Raw genomic sequence first — 20799 nt, 5'->3', positions numbered from 1 at the left:
ACGGGGATCAGGGGAGTTTTTTCTCAGCGACCAGCAAGATATGGCTCTGTGGGCCAGTACGGTCACACCCAGGTGGTCTGAGGCTCAGGTAGTCTGACGGGTTTCAAAACCTCTGCCATTTCTAAACCATCTTTAGCCTGGTTTGGCTCCGAGCCTGAATGGCTCCCTTTAGGCCTGTCGGACAGAGACCATTTTAAATCATTCCTGTCCACTGTGTGAGGTGAACATGGGGGGAGTATTAACACTGCTTAAACATGAAATGCATCTATTTAGGCCCTAACTGTATGTGAATGTATTTTATAGAGACCTGAAGCTGCAGAGGGAACTGCTGTGTATATGCACTACATTTCTCTGTGCAGTGGAGGATTTATTTGTTTTGAAAACCTCTATAAAACCTGAATCGCTGTGAGAAAAAGTCAGACAAAGTTTATTTGTAAAATGAAGCGTGTCACTGAATAACACTGTGTTACATCCTCGCAGAATTTCATAACATACAAAAACCAACAGTACAAAGCCTCTTGTCCACCCCTGGACCAGACCGAGGCTGGGAGGAGAAGAGGAGCGGGTGTTTATAAAACGTCCATTACGATTCAAGCGATGGTCAGGATGGCTCGCTCTCTCCTCCTCCTCTTCTTCTTCTTCTCCTTCAGTTGGCCTGTAGCTTCAGCAAAGAACATCACATCCTCTTTGCTCTCAATCTCCCGCTGGAGGAACTGGAGCCCTGCGCTGTTAAAGCCCATCACATCCTGAGACACAAAGACAGAAGAGGAGGTGAGCAAATGAAAAGGGAAAAGTGTGATGACGACAACGAACAGCTTTCCTTGGTGACCAAATTCTCTTTTCCAGATCTTACTTACTCTGATTTCGCGCACTTTTGAGAGAGTATTGGTCCTCAGCTCATCTATGACAGACAGCAGCATCTGGCTACTGGAGATCTGACCAAAATGGATCCTGCAAGCAGACAGACAGACAACAACGTCAGCTCACCTCAATACTGTATACTGCAAGAAACCGCAGCTTGTGCAGAACTACATTTATGATTATATGTGCTTTGGAAAGGAAACAGACAAGCTACAGAATCACAGTCTTTCTTCTTATTCCCAAAACAGAATTTGGCACAGAGGTAGAATACCCACTTGAGGAGGAAGAAAAGGCAGCGGCAGACCAGCTCCACCTCCAGGCCCTGCTGGATGTAGCTGTTGAACAGCATCAGCAGCTCAGGGATGTAAGGGAAGGGTAAGACCAGCAGAGAAACCTCCAGCTCACTGGTGATCACAACACAAACAAAGGGAAGGAAAAAACCACAGGCTGTTTATACGCACAGAGCACTGCAGATGGTGATTAACTTTATGGGTTAAGCCAGAGTGAAGTATCATGTGGGTTTCCTCTTGTCACCCTGGGCTCACATCTTACCTCGATCTGACCTTCTTTATGACATTTAAAACGTGGCGGGATGGCTGCGAGAGGGACACAGACAGACACAGTTAGTACAGCTGAAAACAACTGAATAACAATGAGTCGAGGTTTATTATCGGTATCAATGTTCAGTTACTGAAAGCGATACTGATATTTATCCTTCAGCATTGTTCTACTTACTGAGACATTTCCAAAGGCCACAAGAATGGGATTGGGTTTCGGTGGAGGAAGCTGCAAAAGGACATCAGCTGTTAAATTTATTGGATAAATCATAATGCCGACATCACAACATCAAACAAACAACATATAAAAATGCAAGGAAACTTTTTCCATCTCGTGCAGAAATCAACCCAAACAAAACAGAAATCAATCCAAAGATGAGACTTAAGATATTGATCCGTTCTATCTGACTGTGATGTTTTATCAGGGCAGTTGCAGCTGCTGGACAGATCAACCCTGCGCTGATAAAACAGGATGTTCACCTCTACAATGGGGAACAACAGAGGCTGTAAAAAGTAGAAATGACTGGTTTGTGTCTCTACCTCTTTGCCTGCATTCTTACAAGCATATTTATGCTCTTCCATCTTCCTCATCTCCTCTTTGTAAAGTTCCAGAGCCTCCATGATTCGCTCTGCCTGCAAAGACATAACACGACACAGCAAGAATGTCAATAAAGACAACAGAGATGTGATTAATTCATAGCTTTCACTCTATGAAGACCTGGGTCAAGGTCAAGGGTCTGACTGCCCAATGGGTGTGTTTTGAATGCCACTATTGGCCAATGACACATGTATTTTAATGTCAATGACATCAACTACAGCATAAGACTACAACCCTAAACTAATATTCACATTCCATCGGTGCTCCATGCAAGATCCAACAGGTGCTAATCAGAATCCGAATGGTTTTCATGCTACAAGAGGTGACGTCAACTCACAGCTTTGACTGTCTCAATGGTCTTCTTGCCAGCTGGTGCTGCCTCTCCTTGAGTCTCTCCAGGTACCTGCAGATAAAACACGTTAAGGCATCACTTACATCCATCTAACAGAGCAGAAAAAATGGTTTTGGTTTGATCTAAAAAAGAAGCCCAATTGGAGATTTGGTGGTGATATACTTTCCTTCAGTTCAGTTAATCGGCCATGTGAGTTCACCCAAACTGCCATTTAAATGACACTTGTAATGAGATGAAAGTGTCAAACATCTTCCAAGTGAACTGTGATGTGTCTTTCAGGGTCAGAACGCATTCTGAACCAATTAAAGGACATGATCCCCAAAATGCAAGGATGCTGGGTAGTTTGCTTCTGAACAAATGTTGCCAACTGATAGCAAGCTCCTCATGCTTAGATATCTGAACATAAGCTTTCACTGATGCAGCATTAGTTATGGTGGGTAAAGGACCCTAACCCTAACCCCACCAGCAAAATCTCAGCCACAGCTTACCTGATACAGGCCAGTGTGAAGCAATAGCACAGGTGATGTCTAGTGAATAGTTTAAAGATGCTGATGATGCTTGAAGTTGAAAACTGAGCACTCACCACAGGCGCATCTCCTTTGGCCAAGCTCTCCTCAAACTCTGCTTCTCGCTCCTGTCAAGATGAAAACAGGGTCATTTAGAGACAGGTGTGTGTGTTCAAACTGTCTGCATCAACCTATCCTCCACCTCACCATCTCCCGCTCCTCCTCTAGGATGATGGGCTCCCTGGTCCTCTCCCACAGACGCAGGGATTTGTCGTGGGATGACGACACAATGTGGTCACCATTTGGGCTGATGGACAGACACCAAACCTCCCGATGATGGCCCTGTAAGGCAGAGACGAAAGCCAAATGTCAACCTGGAACCCTTTAGTCCTCGTTACAGTGACAAAACAACATGATTCATGATGAAGGTCACAACTGGGCAGGAACAAAAATGTATCACCTACCAACTAACTTCTAAAACAACCACTAGTCACACCCTCCCAACTGATATCTAAAAGTCATGGTTCTCATAGCCACAATCTGGACACGGCTTGAGGTATGATCATGTATGTATGTCGGCAGCCCATTAACTCTTCTGTAAGTCTGACTATATCAACAACTTTTTCATGGATTGCCTTCAAATTTGGCGCAAACGTACAAGATCAACTCTGCTAATTAAAATAACAACCTTGATGACCTTTCCTGTGATATGACGTCATCACGTCACGAGTGGTGATGATCAAAAATGACAAATTCTGGTGTGTAATGGGCATTACATCCTTATTTTTAGCTGCCTGTGAACACCATGCTGCAACCACAAAACAAACAACACAAGTGCACACCCTCAAATCCGCCTCTTTTCCACTGCATGGTACAGCTCGGCTCAGCCCGGCTGCCAGTTCCAAATGAACTGAACTGGTACTAAAAGGTGGAGTGAAAACATTGCAGACCATTGATTGGTCAGAGAGAACTGTCACTTGACATGGAGCCCAGACTCTCCTGTTTTTTCAGCATTCTCTTGTCTTGTTGCCTTCAGCCTTTTCTGAAACCAAGTTTGTCTCCATGAATCAAGAACATCATCGTCACAGGACTCAACAAATCTCCTTTACAGCTGACAAAGATCATTTCTCATTTGCATATCAGGTGAAGGGAGCTTGGTCTAAGCCACTTGACCCCAAATATCAAGGGTGTGGATAAGAGCCTCACCTCCAGCGTCTGGATGTGCTCAAACTTGTCAGCGTCCCACTGTTTGATCTTCTTGTCCTTCCCTGCTGTGAAGAACAGATGAGTCTTGGGGACAAACTGGAGGAACATGACGCTGTAGGGAACAAACAGAGTGAGGGAAGAGAGAGAAGGTCAGCCAAGTGAAAAGGTAAAATAGAAAATAAACCCAAAGCTTAAGAGTGGGGAAGAGAAACAAAGAAAAGCAGGAAATAATGACAAGGGAAGACAATAGAAATAGACACAAAGAAAGCTAATAAGCAAGAGACACAGTAAAAGAGAATGAAAAGATCAAAGGGGCAGGTTGAAAGAAAACTAAATGAACACAGAAAGGCTGGAAATAAAGCAAAAACAGAACAAGAAAAAACAGCGCAGACAAAAAGTGAGATGATCCATGAGAAAACAGCTGAGCGGTGAGATGAAAGAGCAGCTGGTGTGAAGTCACAGGTCAGCCAGAGTTAACAGGACACGGATCAGAGTCCCTGACCACAACACATGAAGTCAGAGCTGGAAAGTGCCAAGAAAATTGTTTCACCACCACATACTTGATAACAACTGTTTTTGTTCCAATGAGCACACGACTGCTTTGGCTCTGCGTTGCTGGGCGTTACCTGTCGTCGTGAGCAAACATGGAGCGGTGACAGTCTCCAAAGTCTAAGCCCCAGATCTTCACGTTTCTGTCGGCGGAGCCGGTGGCGATGAGTGTGCTATCCTGGTCAACAGAAACACAAGATCAGAGTCTGCAGGGCAGGACCGTGGGTCCAGCACAGCCAGGATGTGACCATAATGAGCTGAAACTGAGTTTAAGATTGTTGTGATTTACAACAGTCTATTTACAATAAGGCTCTATCAGAAAGTCATTAACATTGTGAGAAAAAAGGTGTAAGGTTCAGAGTCACAGATACAAAAGGATAACCCCCTGACTCCTGACCGTGTTACAGCTGCCACGAATTTTCACAGCTGTCTAACTGTGAACATCTTGCTAAATAAAGTGCATCATCACCTTTATCACTGGGGCCTAAAAGCAGCTGACAGTTAACAGTTTTGCAGCTTGAGGATACTCACATGTGAGATGTCCAGACAAAGTACAGGCAGCTTGTGTCCATACAGAGACAAGAAGAACTGAAGCAGCCAGAGGGAGAAATGTTCAGTTATGATGATGCTATTCATGATGCAATTACACATTGAATATGTCATGGTTACATGGTGACAGGTAGTACAGGCAGCTGTATTGTTGTGTATTGTTGTGTATATATGTGCTGTACCTTCAGTGTGTCTGTGTAGAAGATCTTCACAGTACAGTCTAACAGAGAGACAGCCAACAGTCTGTGGTCAGGAGAAAACTTCACACACAAAACGTCTTCCTCCAGCTGCAGAGTGCGTGTGTGTTTCACTGTCAGCCTCCTATATCACACACACACATACACACACAGTCATCTCATGGCAGTATAAAATATGAGTCAGGTCTAAGTCTTGTTACTGAGCATTTTTGTGCTTTTCTAAGAAACTCACTATCGAATATTGTGACATACATTCAAGATAAGATTTAACATCATAGATAAAGACCAACATATGTTTAGTAAAGAGAATATGCTGATTATTATTGCATATTATACCTGGTGTGAGTAAAAAGCTGATTGACTATAGTATAAATCATCAATAATTACACTTCTAAGTAGTTTGACATGACTTAAAACCAAACACTTATTTGTAAACGCAAAGCTCTCTGAAAGAAACTTTTTTTTAGCATTTCACTTACACTGGGGTCTGCTTTGTGAGGGGTTTCCTGACTTTTATCAGATATATATATGACAAAAGGTTTTGTCGCAAAATATCTGGGAAGACTCCTGTTTTAGTTGAGTATCCGAGGTGGAAGCAAATATGAGATCACACTGATAACTGAACACTGACTGAGGTGGTGACTTACTTCTGGCCAGTCCCTTGGTCCTTTACCAGCTCAAACTCCCAGAATTTCACTGTCTTATCTGCACTTCCTGTGACAATCCCCCTCTACATGAGCGACACACAACAAATGAAAAAGCACAGAAAAGTCAGTAATTTCTGAAAACATAAAATGTGGGACAGTTGGGATTGCAGAGTGCTGCAGGTGTTCAGGTTTACCTGGTCAGGTGCGAGGCACAGGGACCACAGGGCTCCATCGTGGGCATCCACAGTCTCCAGCAGGCTTCCTGAGGCCAACTCAAAGATCTGCAGCTTCCCGCTCTGATAGGAAAAAAGCAACACTCAGTGAACTGGAAACATTAACTACAGAAGACTTTTCTTTTTCTCAACATCAGTACCCACACCAGCATCCCTGTCCTCCCGTCCCACAGAAGCTCTTCAATGAAACTTCAGAAAAACACAAACTCAAAGACAAAATTGACTCCTTAATAGCAGCAAATTCATAGAAAGGTGGGATCTATGCAAGTGAATAAACCAGCAATTGAAACTTGAAATGTCTGACACTCATACCATGAACCATGAGTGTGTGGGTGAGCTGGTGTGTGTCCAAGTACCTTCGTTCCCAGAATGATCTGTCTGTCTCCAGGCACGAAGAGGGAGCAGAGCGCGTATTCACAGGTCATGGTGCGAATCACCTGCAGAGTTGACCTGCAACAGGGGGCCGGGCATTCTGTTAGACCACCACTCACTGAGACTTAAAAGACATTTCCGGGCCTTGCGGGGGCTGAAGCAGCTTCACCTGTTCCAAACTTTCACAGTGTCACCAGAGGCGGAGAGGATGGCCAGGTTGTCCGAGCTGAAGGCCAGCGTGCGAGCATCAGTGCGGTGTCCGCCGAGTGTGAGGCGAGCCGTCTTATTGGCCGTGGGGGTCTTGTCTGAAGTCTTCAGGCTGTACGTCTCAATAGTGTTGTTCTGCAGCAGCAGCGCCACCTTCAGCTCACCACCTGCACATGACAGGCATTCCACCCATCTGAGAGGGGGCGGAGGACAGCAGTGTGAGGAGTTAAAGAGTAAAGAAGCAATTAGTGGCTAACATCACTGATTGTGCATTCAGTCTGGATGAATGATTAAGCTTCTGAGTGCCTATTTTTGGGTTTGTCCTTGACACAAGCTCAGCTCTGTAACCTCTAAGCTACTGTCATGTTTGGCTCCACACTGACCTGATCTTGGCGGAGGCCTTGATGTTGGTCAGTCTGAGGATCTCATCCGTCAGCTTCCTCTCCACCACAGGCTCTGCTGCCTCTTCGCCTGCATCTTCCTGAGCTCTACAGCAGGGGGCAGGCATACAACAGGCTTCAGCATGCTGCCCTCAGAGCTGTACAGTAACTGTATACACACTATAGTGCTGCGCTGTCAAAATTAGTAGCAGTGGTAGATCAATTACACAAAACATTAGTGAAAGGAACAGTAATAGCAGCAGAAAGCGTCACGCCAGTAACATCAATGTGTTTGAAGCACACATTTAAAAAAGAAAAAAAAAAAAAAGCTCTCACCTCTGTGTGAATTTATTTTATTATTATTGCCTTATTGTGCTTTATCTTTTTGGGAAGCGCTTTATCACAGTCTTACGGAAAGTGCACTATAAATATAATTTATTACTATTATTATAGTGGTAGCAGTGTAGCAGTAGTAGTAAAAAGTTAAAAGTAAAAAGTGCTATAAGCAGGAGTATAACAGTAATAACAAGCAGGTAAATCTAAATGAACTAAACAGAAATATTGTCTTGAGCTTACTTTGCTGCCTTCTTTTTGGCTTTCTTAATCTTCTTTGTCATTTTCTTCTGTACCTCTTCCTCTGACAGCACAGTGAAGAGCTCCAGGATCGAATCATTGCCCTGGTGGAGAGAGGAATGGATATGTCCACCATTAACTGCCGATATATAAAATATCAACACCAACAATGTGTTTTTAAAGTCACAAACTCTGTTAAACACTGTGTGCACTGATTGTGTATAAAACCACTAAACAGCAATGAAAAATTTCTCTGTAATTCCAGTTTATAGGCCCTGACACATCGGGCCAACTTCATATAACTAACACTGACAATACTCAACTGCTGCCTCACACTGCCTCACTTCCCTTCATGTTAACTGAACACACTGTGAAAACTACAGCTGACAGCCAGCTGACCGCAGACAAGCACATTCACTCTGCCTGTGCCTGCACGACAGGAAATAACTTGTCAGTAAACAGTATTCCTAGTCCAAAAAACGTTAAGGAAACACAAACAAAACAAACTAGGCAGCAAACTATTCATGTTTTCATGCCATTGTGAATCATAATAAACAGCCTCAAAGTGATAGGCTGTCAGGTTGTGGTTATACGCTTGTAGACAAAGAAAAAGGCAAAAAATGGGTAGAAACCACACAAAAATGAGCAAAATCACTAATTCACGTGGTTGAACAGCCACAAGGCTGTTTTTAATGCTGAATCGATGAGCTAAGTCAGCCAAACAGCCACAGAGGAGGGCCAGCGTGATTCAACAGTGCCAGGAAAAATCCTAAAAACTGATGACGGAAGGCCTCAGATGCCCCTCATACAACACAAAAAACATCTCACTTGAGCTCTTACATGAAACTGTGAAGTGATTGGAAAAGAGTGCAGAAAATAAGTCGGCTTCATCTGTGCTCTATTGTGGCTATGATGTCATTTCCATACCCATCATGAGGCATCATGAGGGAACCAGAAGACACTTCAACACTCACATGGCAGGCGATGACTCTGGCCTTGGAGTCTGCTGTCAGGGAGACCACTCGGTCTCTGGCCTCTCTCAGGATTGAACCGGCTTTCTTACAACTCAAGATCCGCTGAGACAGAAGGACAGAGAGGACAAAGCTAAGTTAAATCCAATTCAATTCAATTCAATATTGAAAATGCCACATACAAGCAAAACAGACTCATTTCAGATACACACTGCTTGATACAGAATACAATTGTTAAAAACATTATATACCTATGTACTCTTCATCATTTTATTACAGTGTTCTCACAAGAATATATTTATGACTACCCTCATACCTCTTCAAGACTTTCATCCACCCCCTCCTCATTGTCGTCATCATTGTCCTCATCCAGCAGAGATTTCCCCTTTTTTACCTTGGGCTCACCCTCAGCTTTCTCCTGAGCAGGATGCAGGGAGGCAGACAGACATACATACATACATACATACATACATACAGACAGACAGACAGACAGACAGACAGACAGACAGACAGACAGACAGACAGACAGACAGACAGACAGACTTTACAACAACTGAGCCAACATCAGTTTTTATTTCTTTATCCAACATAAAAACACAGCTTTCACACTATAGTAGCCCAGGGCTATCCCTAGCCCCTTTTCACACACACACACACACACACACACACACACACACACAGACACACAGACACACAGAGACACACACACACACACACACACACACACACACACACACACACACACACACACACACACACACACACACACACACACACACACACACAAAGCCTCGGGCTTTACAGTTTAAGCTACATTTCAACTAACCCTGGGTTAAATGTTTAGTCAAGGGGATCACCCCACAAACTCAGGGCTGACCCTGCTCTGGAGGAGGGCCAACATGCCCTAGGCTAAAGTCAAGGTAGCCCACTTTGGAATACACCAGGACTGTGCCGGTGTGAAAGTTTTCTTCGTCCTGGGCTCCCACTGCCTGGGGCTAAGAAGGCTCCCAGAGAGCCTGGCCTACGCAGGGAAGTTCTGATTTCTCTGATGTTATAACAGATGTTTAAATTTAGACTACTCAACCAGTCAACATGTAAGAAAACACCACAAAAACAGTCAAAATTGAGCACAATTGAACCTGTTAGTTTATATACTGCCCAAAGAAATACTGCATATATTATAGGAGCCATTTTAACCCGTTCAAGTCACATTCTTCAACAACTAAATCACATCTTAAATGCTGCCGAAATGTGTGGCATCAGAGTTTCGCCACTGGTCCACTGCGCTGGTTAATCTCATAGACCGGCAATTCTCTATTTCATTCTCTTTTGGTAAAGTTTGCGTAGGTGGGGCTTTTATTTGTCCACAGTGGCTGTCAGAGATCATGCTAACTTCCCAGTTCTTCTCTATATCAGTCAGTTACAGTGAGCAGAAAAGCTGGCATGTACGAAGAACAAAGCCCAGTTCTTCCTCACCTCCTGAAGGTAGCTGATGTCCCAGGCACGAAGTTCACTGTCCGCTGAGCCTGTCAACAGCCTGTTCTCCTGGTTCAGCAGCAGCATGCCCCATACCTAACACACACACGCAGGAAAATATACACGGTCACATAGGTTCATCTCATTCTTTGATGTAGGACAATGAACAAAATATTAGCATTCCAACGGTCTGTTTTTCATCAGTGGCTAATGCAAAGCAAAGAAACATCTTTCAGTGTGTAACAATGCTGCTTCCCTTGTCTAATGTCAACAGAGGTACAATCAATAACCTTTTCACATAAAAATGAGACTGAAGGTACATGACCTATAGGAAACAGCAGAGCTGAAAAGTCAGAGGCATAGAAATCAAGGAGTGTGAGAAGGGCTGAATGCTTGTAAGTTCTCTGATAACACCGTTATGTTTACATGTGTTTAGTAACCAGGAGACTTTTCTTTAATTTATCCCGGCTAATGTGATGTTACCCTAACCTGACGTGGCAGATGGTTTGTTACACAGAACCATCCGGGACGTCATCCATGGAAACTGTTTGGAAAGCAGGCACTTTGAAAAAGAGCTGGCACGTGACTGGATGAATCTGTTTATCACCGTCGATCATGGGCTAAGTTCAACCAATCAGATCAACGAACCATAGGACATGATAGTAGGAGAGAGGAACTCTTGCTGAAGTTGATCGGGAGAAGCGAAAACACCTTCTCTCAGTGCCGTTCCTTGCTCTTCTTTCAGTAAAGGTGTTGTCGCCACATGTAAAGCACACTTGTAGCTGCCAGCAGTTCCTCATAGGACACTGATTGGTCTGAAACGACTGTGACAAATGCATAACTTGAAGCCTGACAAATGGATTCTCATGGCCCACATGATCTCAGGTGATGTTAGCCAGCTAACATCATGCTAACAGCTGTTCATTCTCATACATTCCTCAGTCAGGGCATCCTTTTCTTTATGTTAATGACTGCAGAGTAAGAAGCCCCTCACCTCACTGCGATGGCCGACTATGGTCTTGAAACAGTGCTGTGTGTCCAGGTCCCACCACTTCACAAAACTGTCCTTGGAGCTGTACAGCAGCAGAGCAGAGACAGACACACTGCTGGTAACACTGTGCAGTTCTCGTTTTGAAAGTGTTAAGCCTAGGAGGGTGCTTAATGTTAAGGCTATCGCCTTAAAAAACACGAACCATATTAAACATTATAATACACTTGAGATTAAATTGTTTGAAACTTAAAAACACTAATCAAACCCACATGCAGGATCATAAGGCTGTCTGGTTGCATCATCGGCAGCATGAAGTCATGTAGTGCAGCTTAAACTCACAAACACCACATTATCTACTGTCCTTACAAAGTAACACCAAGCTTATGTGTATGAAGTGACAACATGTGGGGATTTCCATTGTCCCAAATTAATATAAAAGTATTGTGAAAGTAGAAATGTGCTCATTTGTCAAAAGCGGATGAGGTCAAAAAGAGAGACCATGTGAATATCACACACCAGAAATCACAACACAGAGTGAAGGTTCAGTCGGTGGAATTAACAAGGAGCTTCATAAAACTTATTTTCATAAAATGAATCAATGATTCTTATCTTTGTGTATAGTTTGTGTTTCAGCAAATAAACTTGACCTCTGTCACCACCGAGGACACAGTGGACATTAGTTTGACTCCTCTGTGTCCTCAATGACGATCTACATTTTATCAATAAATGAGCCAGTCAGGTAAAAGGTGCATTACCTCGTGACCAGGAGGTTCTTGTCTTTGAGGAACAAGGCCTGTGTGACGATGTCTTTGTGGCCTCTCAGCCTGTACAGCCCACACTCATTGATGATGTCCCACACAATCACATCTGTGTCCTGCAGGGAGAGGAAAAGGTCATAATGTGCTTAAAGCGCACTTTAATAAACCAGTAGCCCAGAATTCAGACAGACAGCTTCTCAGGATATTGCATATTCTCATCTTGATGTCATCCCTGTGTACAAAAACCAAGAACAATCCGGCTGCTTACCCTGGAACCAGTGACGAGCCGAGCTCCGAGCCTGTCGTAGTGTATGACGCTGACAGCTGACTTGTGCCCATTAAAGGAGACATTGCTCTCTCCGTTCAGCAAGCTAAAGATCCTAACAGCACCGTCCTCGTAGCCCACAGCAATATGGATGCCATCGGGTGAGGGGCAGAGGAAGGTCACCTCATGTTTTTGGCCCTGCAGGATCAGGACCTACATGGAAAGACAGAAGCTGGATGAAATCTGGAAACGACCTAGGCTGGAGGGGGTTTCTAAAGTTGCCACAAACGTTCTTTGTGGGAGATCCGGACCTGTCCTCCACTGCTGTCGCATCCACCTCAAAATCTCACCTTCTCTCCTTTTCGGACGTCCCAGATGAACACGTGTTCACACGCAGCCACAGCAACATAGCGCCCCTTCTCTCCCCCGCGGAGGGTCACGAAAGCGATGTTGGCTTTTTGGCTGCCAATCACTCCAAACACTGCGCTGGGAATGTAGCGCAGGTACTGCTTGGTCAACCCCATGACCGGCAGCCGTAAGTGATGACGGATCCTGTTTCACCAAAACATAGAAGAGACTTGATTGGTTGATGTTCCTGCACAGAACAAACATAACATAATGGATTTCTTTATGGGCCTTGTGTTTCCTGTTGAAACAGGGACAGTCCTTCAACCTGTTGCCACAAAATCAGAGGCACATTATTTACTCAAATATCACTGTATGCAGAAGCATTAAGATTTCCCTGATTGGAGCTAAGAGGTCTAGACCAAACCGTGACACACAGCTCAGACCTGAAGCATGCACAAGTATCCACAAACGTTTGGTCAAAAAGTGTGTGTACGGAAATTTAAACAGTACTTAAATGACACAAATAATTAGCCATTTTACAACACATTACAACATACAAACTGAAGACACTAACGACTGTATGGCTGACCTGACTGTGCTTTATGTCATCATTAACGTGTTCAAGCAGCAATTATCATAATGCATACATTACAACATATTAGTAGTGTTAACGTGTCTGTTGTGGTCCGAAGGGAGCTTATCGTGTTTCGTACCATTTTTATCTGTGTCACTTTAATATTACCACAACTACAATTCTGTAGCTAACGGTTCTATATCATGCTTTTCAAATTATTTTGGTGACAACTAAGCTAAAAGTGTACGCTACTTTTTGGAAATATCTAGCTAGGCTAGGTTTAGCACGCCAGTACAGATACACATAGGTATGTTTATTTTGTAACACAAAATTGCCCGCGGGGTGGGGTTTAGAGTTTGAGAGCCATGAAATAGCTCAATACAGGGCAAACCCGCCCGCCCAGCGATCTTGTACAAAGAAACGAGTGCATCTATACGCGACACACCGGTTGTTCATGAACCCACGTGGTGAAGTTCCTGCCTAAATGTAGCTCCTAAAATATGATATGGAGAACATTTATGTATGTGTATCTTTTACATCAAGTTAACATTACTTCCGTCAGCGCAATTCATTTTATATTTGGTTAGTTTCTCCTCTTACCTGTGAAATGCGTCTGCTAGCTGAACTTGTACTGCCTTCCCTCTGCTGCCGTTTCAGACCCAACCAATCGATCGCGCGTCGCTGCAAAGAGTGAAAGAAAATATTCTTTCACCATGCACCACGAAGCATTATGTACTGTTACAAATACATATTTTATATAGTAGTGGTCGAACTTAACTGTGTGTGCTGAAAGATAGCTTGTGTGTTTTTTCCTTTGCTTGATCGATTATTTTCTGTTATTTTGGCCTGCGCTCCCAGAAAAAACACAGCAAGCTTATTCACAGACTTAAACCCTAAACTTTATTAACTGTATGAGATCTTAGAAAATAAATCCTAAATAATACTCAAATTTTGTTGCAGATCACCTTTTTTTTCTTTATGTGGTCAGACGTGTTTGGAACATGGTCAGTGGTTTTGCAGCTTACATATGAGTAGTGGCTTCTCTCAGGTCCCTAAACAGCCACAGCGGAAGTGTTTTTCGCTTATTAGTCAGCTGATTCGGGACTGAAGCACGAATGTGTCAAATAGGTCGAAACAACGGGAACCGTACCGGAAGTTGTTATGCATGCCTCGTACAAAATAAAGGAACGTGCCAATTTGATAGCAGGACATCACTTCACTGGCATCACAGTGGGGAAGGGGAAGGGCAAAAAAGGAATTGAACATATCCGTGAAACAAAGTCGAGTTTATAAGAAGGTTTTCATACGAATAGTCCAATAATGTGACCCAAATTCTGTTTAACATATGTACACTCTGCAGGATTTTGTAACACTGTAACTAGTTTCTATCCAGTCATGGTCGATTTTTGTGGATAAACGTCAGATGCTTTTATATGTCTATATCAATTTTTAGTATTCATATTTAAATGTAAGACACTGCAGGGGATTTCCTGCAGTTCAGTTCAAGTTATTGTGAGTAATTAATACCCATAAGCTCACCTGTATATCATTGAATAAAACATTAAGCAGCCAAAGGCATCCAGCTCTTATTTGACCATCAAAAATAAATCATGTAACTTATGGTCAAAATATGGAAATATTACAAAATCTGTAACAGACGGGCCAGGTAGATGGATGGACAGAATGTGTAACATGCATGGACGCAAAAATGAACTATGGGGACAGATACAAATCAGTTTGTGTTTCTAGAAGGCGTAGTGTGAGCATGTGTTTGGTTAATGAGTCCCTCTCCAAACGTGTAAAAATGCACACTACATGAAATTAAGTCTGCCTATCTAAACAAATGAAAATCTAGATTTGACTCAATTGGACTTTTATTTTGAAAGTCATAACTGGATGTTGTTCTACTCACTATATCAAACGGCGTTGCAGCATTCAGCACTTAGCACACTGGCTAAACGTGTAAACCTACTTAACTTAATTTTTCACTGCTTTTGCGATTAATTTGCTCGCTGCTATGAGGATTCAGAGGAACAACAGCACCTCTTGAGTCTATAAAGTGTCCTGTCCACATGAATTGATTTTTCTTTACGTGGACATCACCCCTGCCTGGAGGAAATACAACTGGCTAGGTAGGTAGCTTAAATGCTGGTTTTGTAGTTGAGGGAGACACTGGCTGGACAAAATACACTCTTCATCCTTTCAATATTAAGTATTCCACTTGAGGTCTGTCGGAAATAAGTTTAGGAAGTTAAAGGAGCTCAGCTATCAGGAGGAAATACATTTTTTGACAGTAGCGTGACGGTCTCTGAGGACCAGTACTGCCTCTTACTTTCCAGCCTGTGTTTTGGTTCATTTAATGACATGCAGCTGTTCTGGGCGCTGCTCAGTGATATTCAAGGCAGGAAACCACCACATCTGAGAACGTGGGAGTAGTAAATGTTTGGTACTTTGCTTGATTTGAAAGATTCTACAACGAATTGATAAAAATAGATGGTGATCAGTTCAAACAGTCCAAAATGTTCTGATTACAATAACATTGTGGAGAGAAAGGTATCAAATTCTCTCATTTCAGAAGCTGGAAAGAGCTTCATCAAAAGTGGTGTTGATTAATAATCTATAGGTCACCTGATTGTGCAAGCACGACTGAAAGACCCAGATGTCTTCACACAAGTTTAGCTTCCTGCGTTACTCTGTGAGTTTCTGTCTGATTCATGAGCTCTGCTCTGCACATGTGAAGGATGGGATGAAGAGAGACGCTGCTGTCATGCTGCTGTTTAATGAGGCATGGAGCTCGTCCATGACAGACCTGACTGATGAGGATATGACATGCAGGCTTCTTAGAAAGTTTGCCACTTGAAATCAGTACAAACGTCAGTGGCTGCAGTCTGATGGTCACCCTGTAAGCATTTTAATCAGCTTGCAGACTGGCATTGTCAAAAAAGCAATCGATCAGTTCATTAATATGAATCTATAGATGAGTTGAGTTGACAGTAATCAGTAGTTGAAGCACCAGAGAAATCCACTCTTGCCCAAATTAAACAATATCATCATATTCAGACATTTCCGGCAATGATGACGGAGTTCAGTGTGACGAAATGTTTCCACAAACTCATAGCAAATGTCAAGCGCCCTGCAGAGTCAAATAGCAATGAACTTCTATTTTACACAAACATGCAGCATTTTCTCTGTAGAAGAGACAACTTCTTTTCTAACTGAGAAAAGAATCAGCAGCTCGGCCAATAATGAAAATCAGATTGAAGTGGCTGCAGCCTTCTTTAGAAATGAAACTGACTTGACGTCCCCCTGTGCTTGCAGTGCACCTGCTTGGAGATCCAGCATCAGCCTCAAGTGCCAGAGGGGATGGATCCTCTGGGTGCTCGCTCCCAGTTCGTGGACATCCAGACTCTCCCCACGTGGCAGCAGCAGCTGGATGAGGATGGTGAGGAGACGCCGCCGGACCAGAGCGACAGCTCACTCAGCCAGCAGGACTTCCCCTCGCCCTTCCCCTTCAGGCCAGACATCAACCGCAAGATCATCCTCTTGTGAGTGACTCATATTATTTCTTCACGCTGTTGCTGTTGGATGAAACTGTCCTGTCTTTAAAGCTCACAAGGTCGGCCTCAGTTTTAGGTTAACCTCCTTGAGTTTGCCTCCTGCATTGACAGTCGTAGATTTTCTCCATCAGTAGAGGAGCATTCACCAAAACTTAAGCTACAATGTTTCCACCAAAATATTACAAATACCTGCACACACAGGAAAACAGGGTTTGACCAATGTGTTGGTAAGCCCAAACATGGAGCTGGTATCAGTTATTTTGGATGTCTGACATGATGAAGTTCTTTCCTCACCACAGCTATGGACACACAGATCTTTGCATAATTTCTACATTTATTCAGCCATTAAGATGAGCTTTCATTGAAAGGCTTAATCTGTCCAATAGTTACTCTGCTGGGAAAAACTGCCAGCAAAAGATAACTTTCATCAGACTTGTGGATGTGGTGTGTTTCAAAATGTAGCTGCATCTGGTAGAGTGCTGGTAAGACTTTAGTCCTTTAAACACAGGTACCCTCAGAGTGAAACCTGATGAGTTCACACTGTTCAGATGGTCAATTTAATGTATGAACAAACAAATCACACGTCCCAATCACTGGAAAACCAGCTTGGCACCCATCACACACTTTATTTATTTTCCTGTGAAGTGACCGATCCATGACAGCATTGGGCTGTTTTTGGGCCGATCACGAAGATCTTTCCAGACTCTGCTTATGTTTACATGAGTTTTTATTTGTTGTCCTGGGATCAGACGTCCCCTCCAGCTGTCAATTTGAGAGATTTTGCAGCATCTGGAACAGACTTAAAGTGAGGAAAGAGGAAAATCTGTCAAACAGTGCCTCCAAACTGTGAACTCTATTGAACTCCGTATTGCTTTCTTTCAATGAGTAACTGCAATGAAAAGTTATTGTGCTGTGGATCGAACGGGCTCGTAGGACTTGTGGTGACTGAAGCGTGATGTTTCAGTGAAGCCAGATTCTTTTCCTTGACTCAAGTACACCTTAGATGAAGCCGTAAATCCTCTTTTCATATGAAGAATTAAAATCTGACATTGACTGAAGAGCCCAGCGTGTCTGTGAATATTTCCAGTCCACCGGGTTTGTGGGTATTTGCGTAGTAGCTGCGAGTCAAAAGCAGCTGGATTTCAGTCTTACAGCCTAATGTTTACTAAATTAGCGTCACGCTGGGGCCACGCTATTTGAGCTTTCATTACATTAGAGCAATATTTTCAGCCCATGTAAAGTCCTGATTTCTGTCTCTGAAATGTTGGTTTATGTTGGTGAGTTCATTTTCTAAATCATTGCTTTGTATTTTAAAATGTGAATCATCATCATCACCACTCAATTCAGCCTGTTTATAGAAGATTCATTTCTTCTAGACTAGAACGATCCAGATTTGGCTTTAACATTTCACTGATTAGACTGATTCATGCAGCTTGCATGAAAGATTGTGGCAGAGTTGGTGTGTTATGAACCAGAGGAAACATCAGGATTTTGACATTTTGAAGTGAAGACAAAGACACAGCCGGAGGAGCACAGACACAGAAGCGGCCGTGTCACACAAGTGCTTGTGACAGTGTTTATTGTTATTCTACGCATGCGTGTGTTTTGGCCATCACTGCCCGGTAACATGTGACTTACATCCTACACACTCATCAGGTATTCGTTGCAGTTGTGCATCTGCAGCGTGAATGCTGCCTGTCACTCCACATGCTCGCCCCGAACAGTTCAGAGTCCGGCTCACCTTATAAATCCTCTTTGTGGAGGAACACATGACCATCTGCGGCGTGACTTGGCAGCGACTTCTCTGTGAGAGCCTTGTTGTTATAGTGGTGCTGCCCTGCTTCATCAGGAGCGAGCACATTCCTGCTGCACTAACATGACCACAGCTCCAGGAGCAGCTGACCCACAAGCAGTGGTACCTTTTAGCTTGTGGCCAAAAGGGATTGAATTTTATGAAACCTGCTCTCAGATTAACAGTGACAGTCGGTTAACATACACTCAGGGTGAAGTTTAATACTCAGCTTAGAAAGGGGTCCTCCAAAGCATACTTCCAAAGTCATGGAAAAATGGCTTTGAGTGGCCGAGTCCTGACCTCAATCCAACACAGAATTTTTTACAAAGGTGTATGGAAACTTCTGACTTCAGCTGTCCCATGCGACCTATGGAGGGGTCCTGACCCCCAGGTTGAGAACCATTTATCAAGAGGATGATGGTAGAAAGCTGAAACAGGTTTGATTTAGTTTGCTGCCCTCACAAAGTCTGGCTTTCATTTTTACTCTTACTGGCTTGACATTTTTACAGTTAATAAAAATATGTTAGAAACCTAAATTTCATCTTAGGTGTAAGATACATCAAGATCCTCCATATGTAGTTTTATTTAAAAGAAAAAAAAACAAAACATACCCTGCACACTGAGATCAGTCACTGTGTAATTAGCTGATATTGCCACAAACTTGTATGATATTACAGAGAATTTTTGCAATTATGCCATTTCATGAATTTAATACAAATGATGAATTCTGTAATTGATTTACTGTTTCAATTACTTCAAATTGTTTCAACAGCTTGTCAGTGACTGCTGTTATCACCTTCTTTAATTCTCTTACTGCTTATGTTCGACCATGGCTTGTTGTAGATCTGACCCTTACAGCCAAACCACTGCCACACTAAGTGGTAACCCTTTTTTGGAACCAGCTCCTTCACAGCAGAGCTGGCAGCAGTGTTACTTTCACTTCCGGACGGCCTTGTTGCTTCTGTATTTGAGACATAAACACGTCAACATGTCACAATGTTCAGTGATTAAAAATGATGCGCCTGTTGTCATGAACAACTTTATATGGCACGCCCCTAACTGTGACTCATACACAAGCGTGCAAAGATTTTTGATCAATGTTTCCATTAATGCAATCCAGTGTATATAAAACTGTATATAAAAGATTTAGTCAGATGAAGATAAAACTCAGTAAAACAAGACCTAAGAGGCTGCGACTGCCGACAAGCTAACCTAAGAGGGATCATGTGAACATAAAACTCTTCCTTCTCGGCCCTGCAGGCAGAACCTGCCCTGTGACCAATGCTTTCAACACAAGCAGTTCCTCATTGTCCTTTCCAGACAAAGCCTGCATGGCTTCAGAGTGAAGAAATGACTTTACTGAAGCAATGAAAGAAGCCTTTTACTTTGGCTAAATGGCTCAATCTTCAAGGTTGTTTCGATGAATGTGTGCGTACTAATGGTTATGTGCATGCTCGCAATCACTTTCCCATTGTTTGGAGTTAAGCTAGAGCTTGGAGTGAGCCTTGTGCTGATATGTGAGGATTCACTGCAGTAATTGTTAGTTGCAAGTAGATATAAAAGAGATTTAGACAATGATTACAAGAGAAATTTGTCTAAAGCAATTTGTGCAGTACAGTGCAGATCAGTAGCAATAACACGGGGAACCTCAGACAAAGTGTGACCAAAAATAATTTGTGTCTGTTTGAGATTTGTGTATAATAATGAATGAAATAAAATCCAAAAGACAGCTGTTATTAGCAGACAGATAACATGCCTGTACACAAATCTGAAATAGACTTTTTGCATTTCTTTCCACAACAGCACCGGTGACGTGGCCCTGCTGAACTGCACCTCCATCGTGAACACCAGCAACGAGTCTCTAAACGACAAGAACCCGGTGTCCGACAGGATCCATCAGCTGGCGGGGCCTGAGCTGCGAGACGAGCTGCTCAAACTCAAAGGTAGAGCGGAGGGAAAAGCTGGAAATGTGAGCTCCAACTCCCAAGAAAAGTTTGATTTGAGCCTTTCCTGCTCAGTGACGTTGCAGACTCAAGTCTGGAGGCAGAGGATATAAATGTCAGTGGGGGAACAGAAGACATGAATGTGAAATCTCTGGTGGTTTTATACAACCAGGCATGTGATGATCAGCTGAATTTAATCTGAAGCGTCACAGCATTGCACCTCTACAAAGAATCCACAGCTTCTGAGAGAGCACTGGGATGAAACTGAAATAAAACACTAGTCTTAAGTGTGCAAAAATGTGGATTTTTCCACTAACCTCTCGTGGCAGACATCCAG

At 43.1% G+C, this 20799-nt stretch overlaps 2 protein-coding genes across 3 annotated transcripts in view; one reads left to right on the top strand and one right to left on the bottom strand.

Moving 5' to 3' along the window:
• Positions 1-402: 402 nt before the first annotated feature.
• wdr3 (WD repeat domain 3) lies at positions 403-13831 on the bottom strand. The gene is made up of 27 exons (XM_070976703.1): positions 13771-13831; positions 12599-12800; positions 12252-12461; positions 11981-12099; positions 11229-11307; positions 10235-10330; positions 9075-9176; positions 8762-8863; positions 7791-7891; positions 7218-7322; positions 6797-7027; positions 6612-6705; positions 6217-6318; positions 6023-6105; positions 5361-5499; positions 5161-5217; positions 4707-4807; positions 4081-4192; positions 3082-3216; positions 2952-3002; positions 2354-2419; positions 1959-2051; positions 1597-1647; positions 1414-1457; positions 1137-1265; positions 858-951; positions 403-746 (listed from the first exon to the last, which is right to left on the bottom strand). Exons 2-27 carry the CDS (start codon positions 12770-12772, stop codon positions 591-593), a joined length of 2826 nt encoding a protein of 941 aa, XP_070832804.1. The 5' UTR covers positions 12773-12800; positions 13771-13831; the 3' UTR covers positions 403-590.
• Positions 13832-15085: 1254 nt separating this feature from the next.
• The window catches only part of gdap2 (ganglioside induced differentiation associated protein 2), a 30402-nt gene continuing 24688 nt past the window's right edge, over positions 15086-20799 (top strand). For both annotated transcript variants that reach the window (XM_070976599.1, XM_070976598.1), the window contains exons 1-3: positions 15086-15302; positions 16489-16715; positions 20323-20462. In XM_070976599.1, coding sequence (XP_070832700.1) covers positions 16534-16715; positions 20323-20462 — 322 coding nt within the window. In that variant the 5' untranslated portion in view covers positions 15086-15302; positions 16489-16533. The remainder of the gene's footprint in view (positions 15303-16488; positions 16716-20322; positions 20463-20799) is intronic.

This window comes from Chaetodon trifascialis, chromosome 12 (genome assembly GCF_039877785.1).
Source record: "Chaetodon trifascialis isolate fChaTrf1 chromosome 12, fChaTrf1.hap1, whole genome shotgun sequence".
NCBI classification, from domain to species: Eukaryota; Metazoa; Chordata; class Actinopteri; order Chaetodontiformes; family Chaetodontidae; genus Chaetodon; species Chaetodon trifascialis.
The sequence above is the reverse complement of the archived record's forward strand: the minus strand, read 5'-3'. Positions and strand labels throughout refer to the sequence as shown.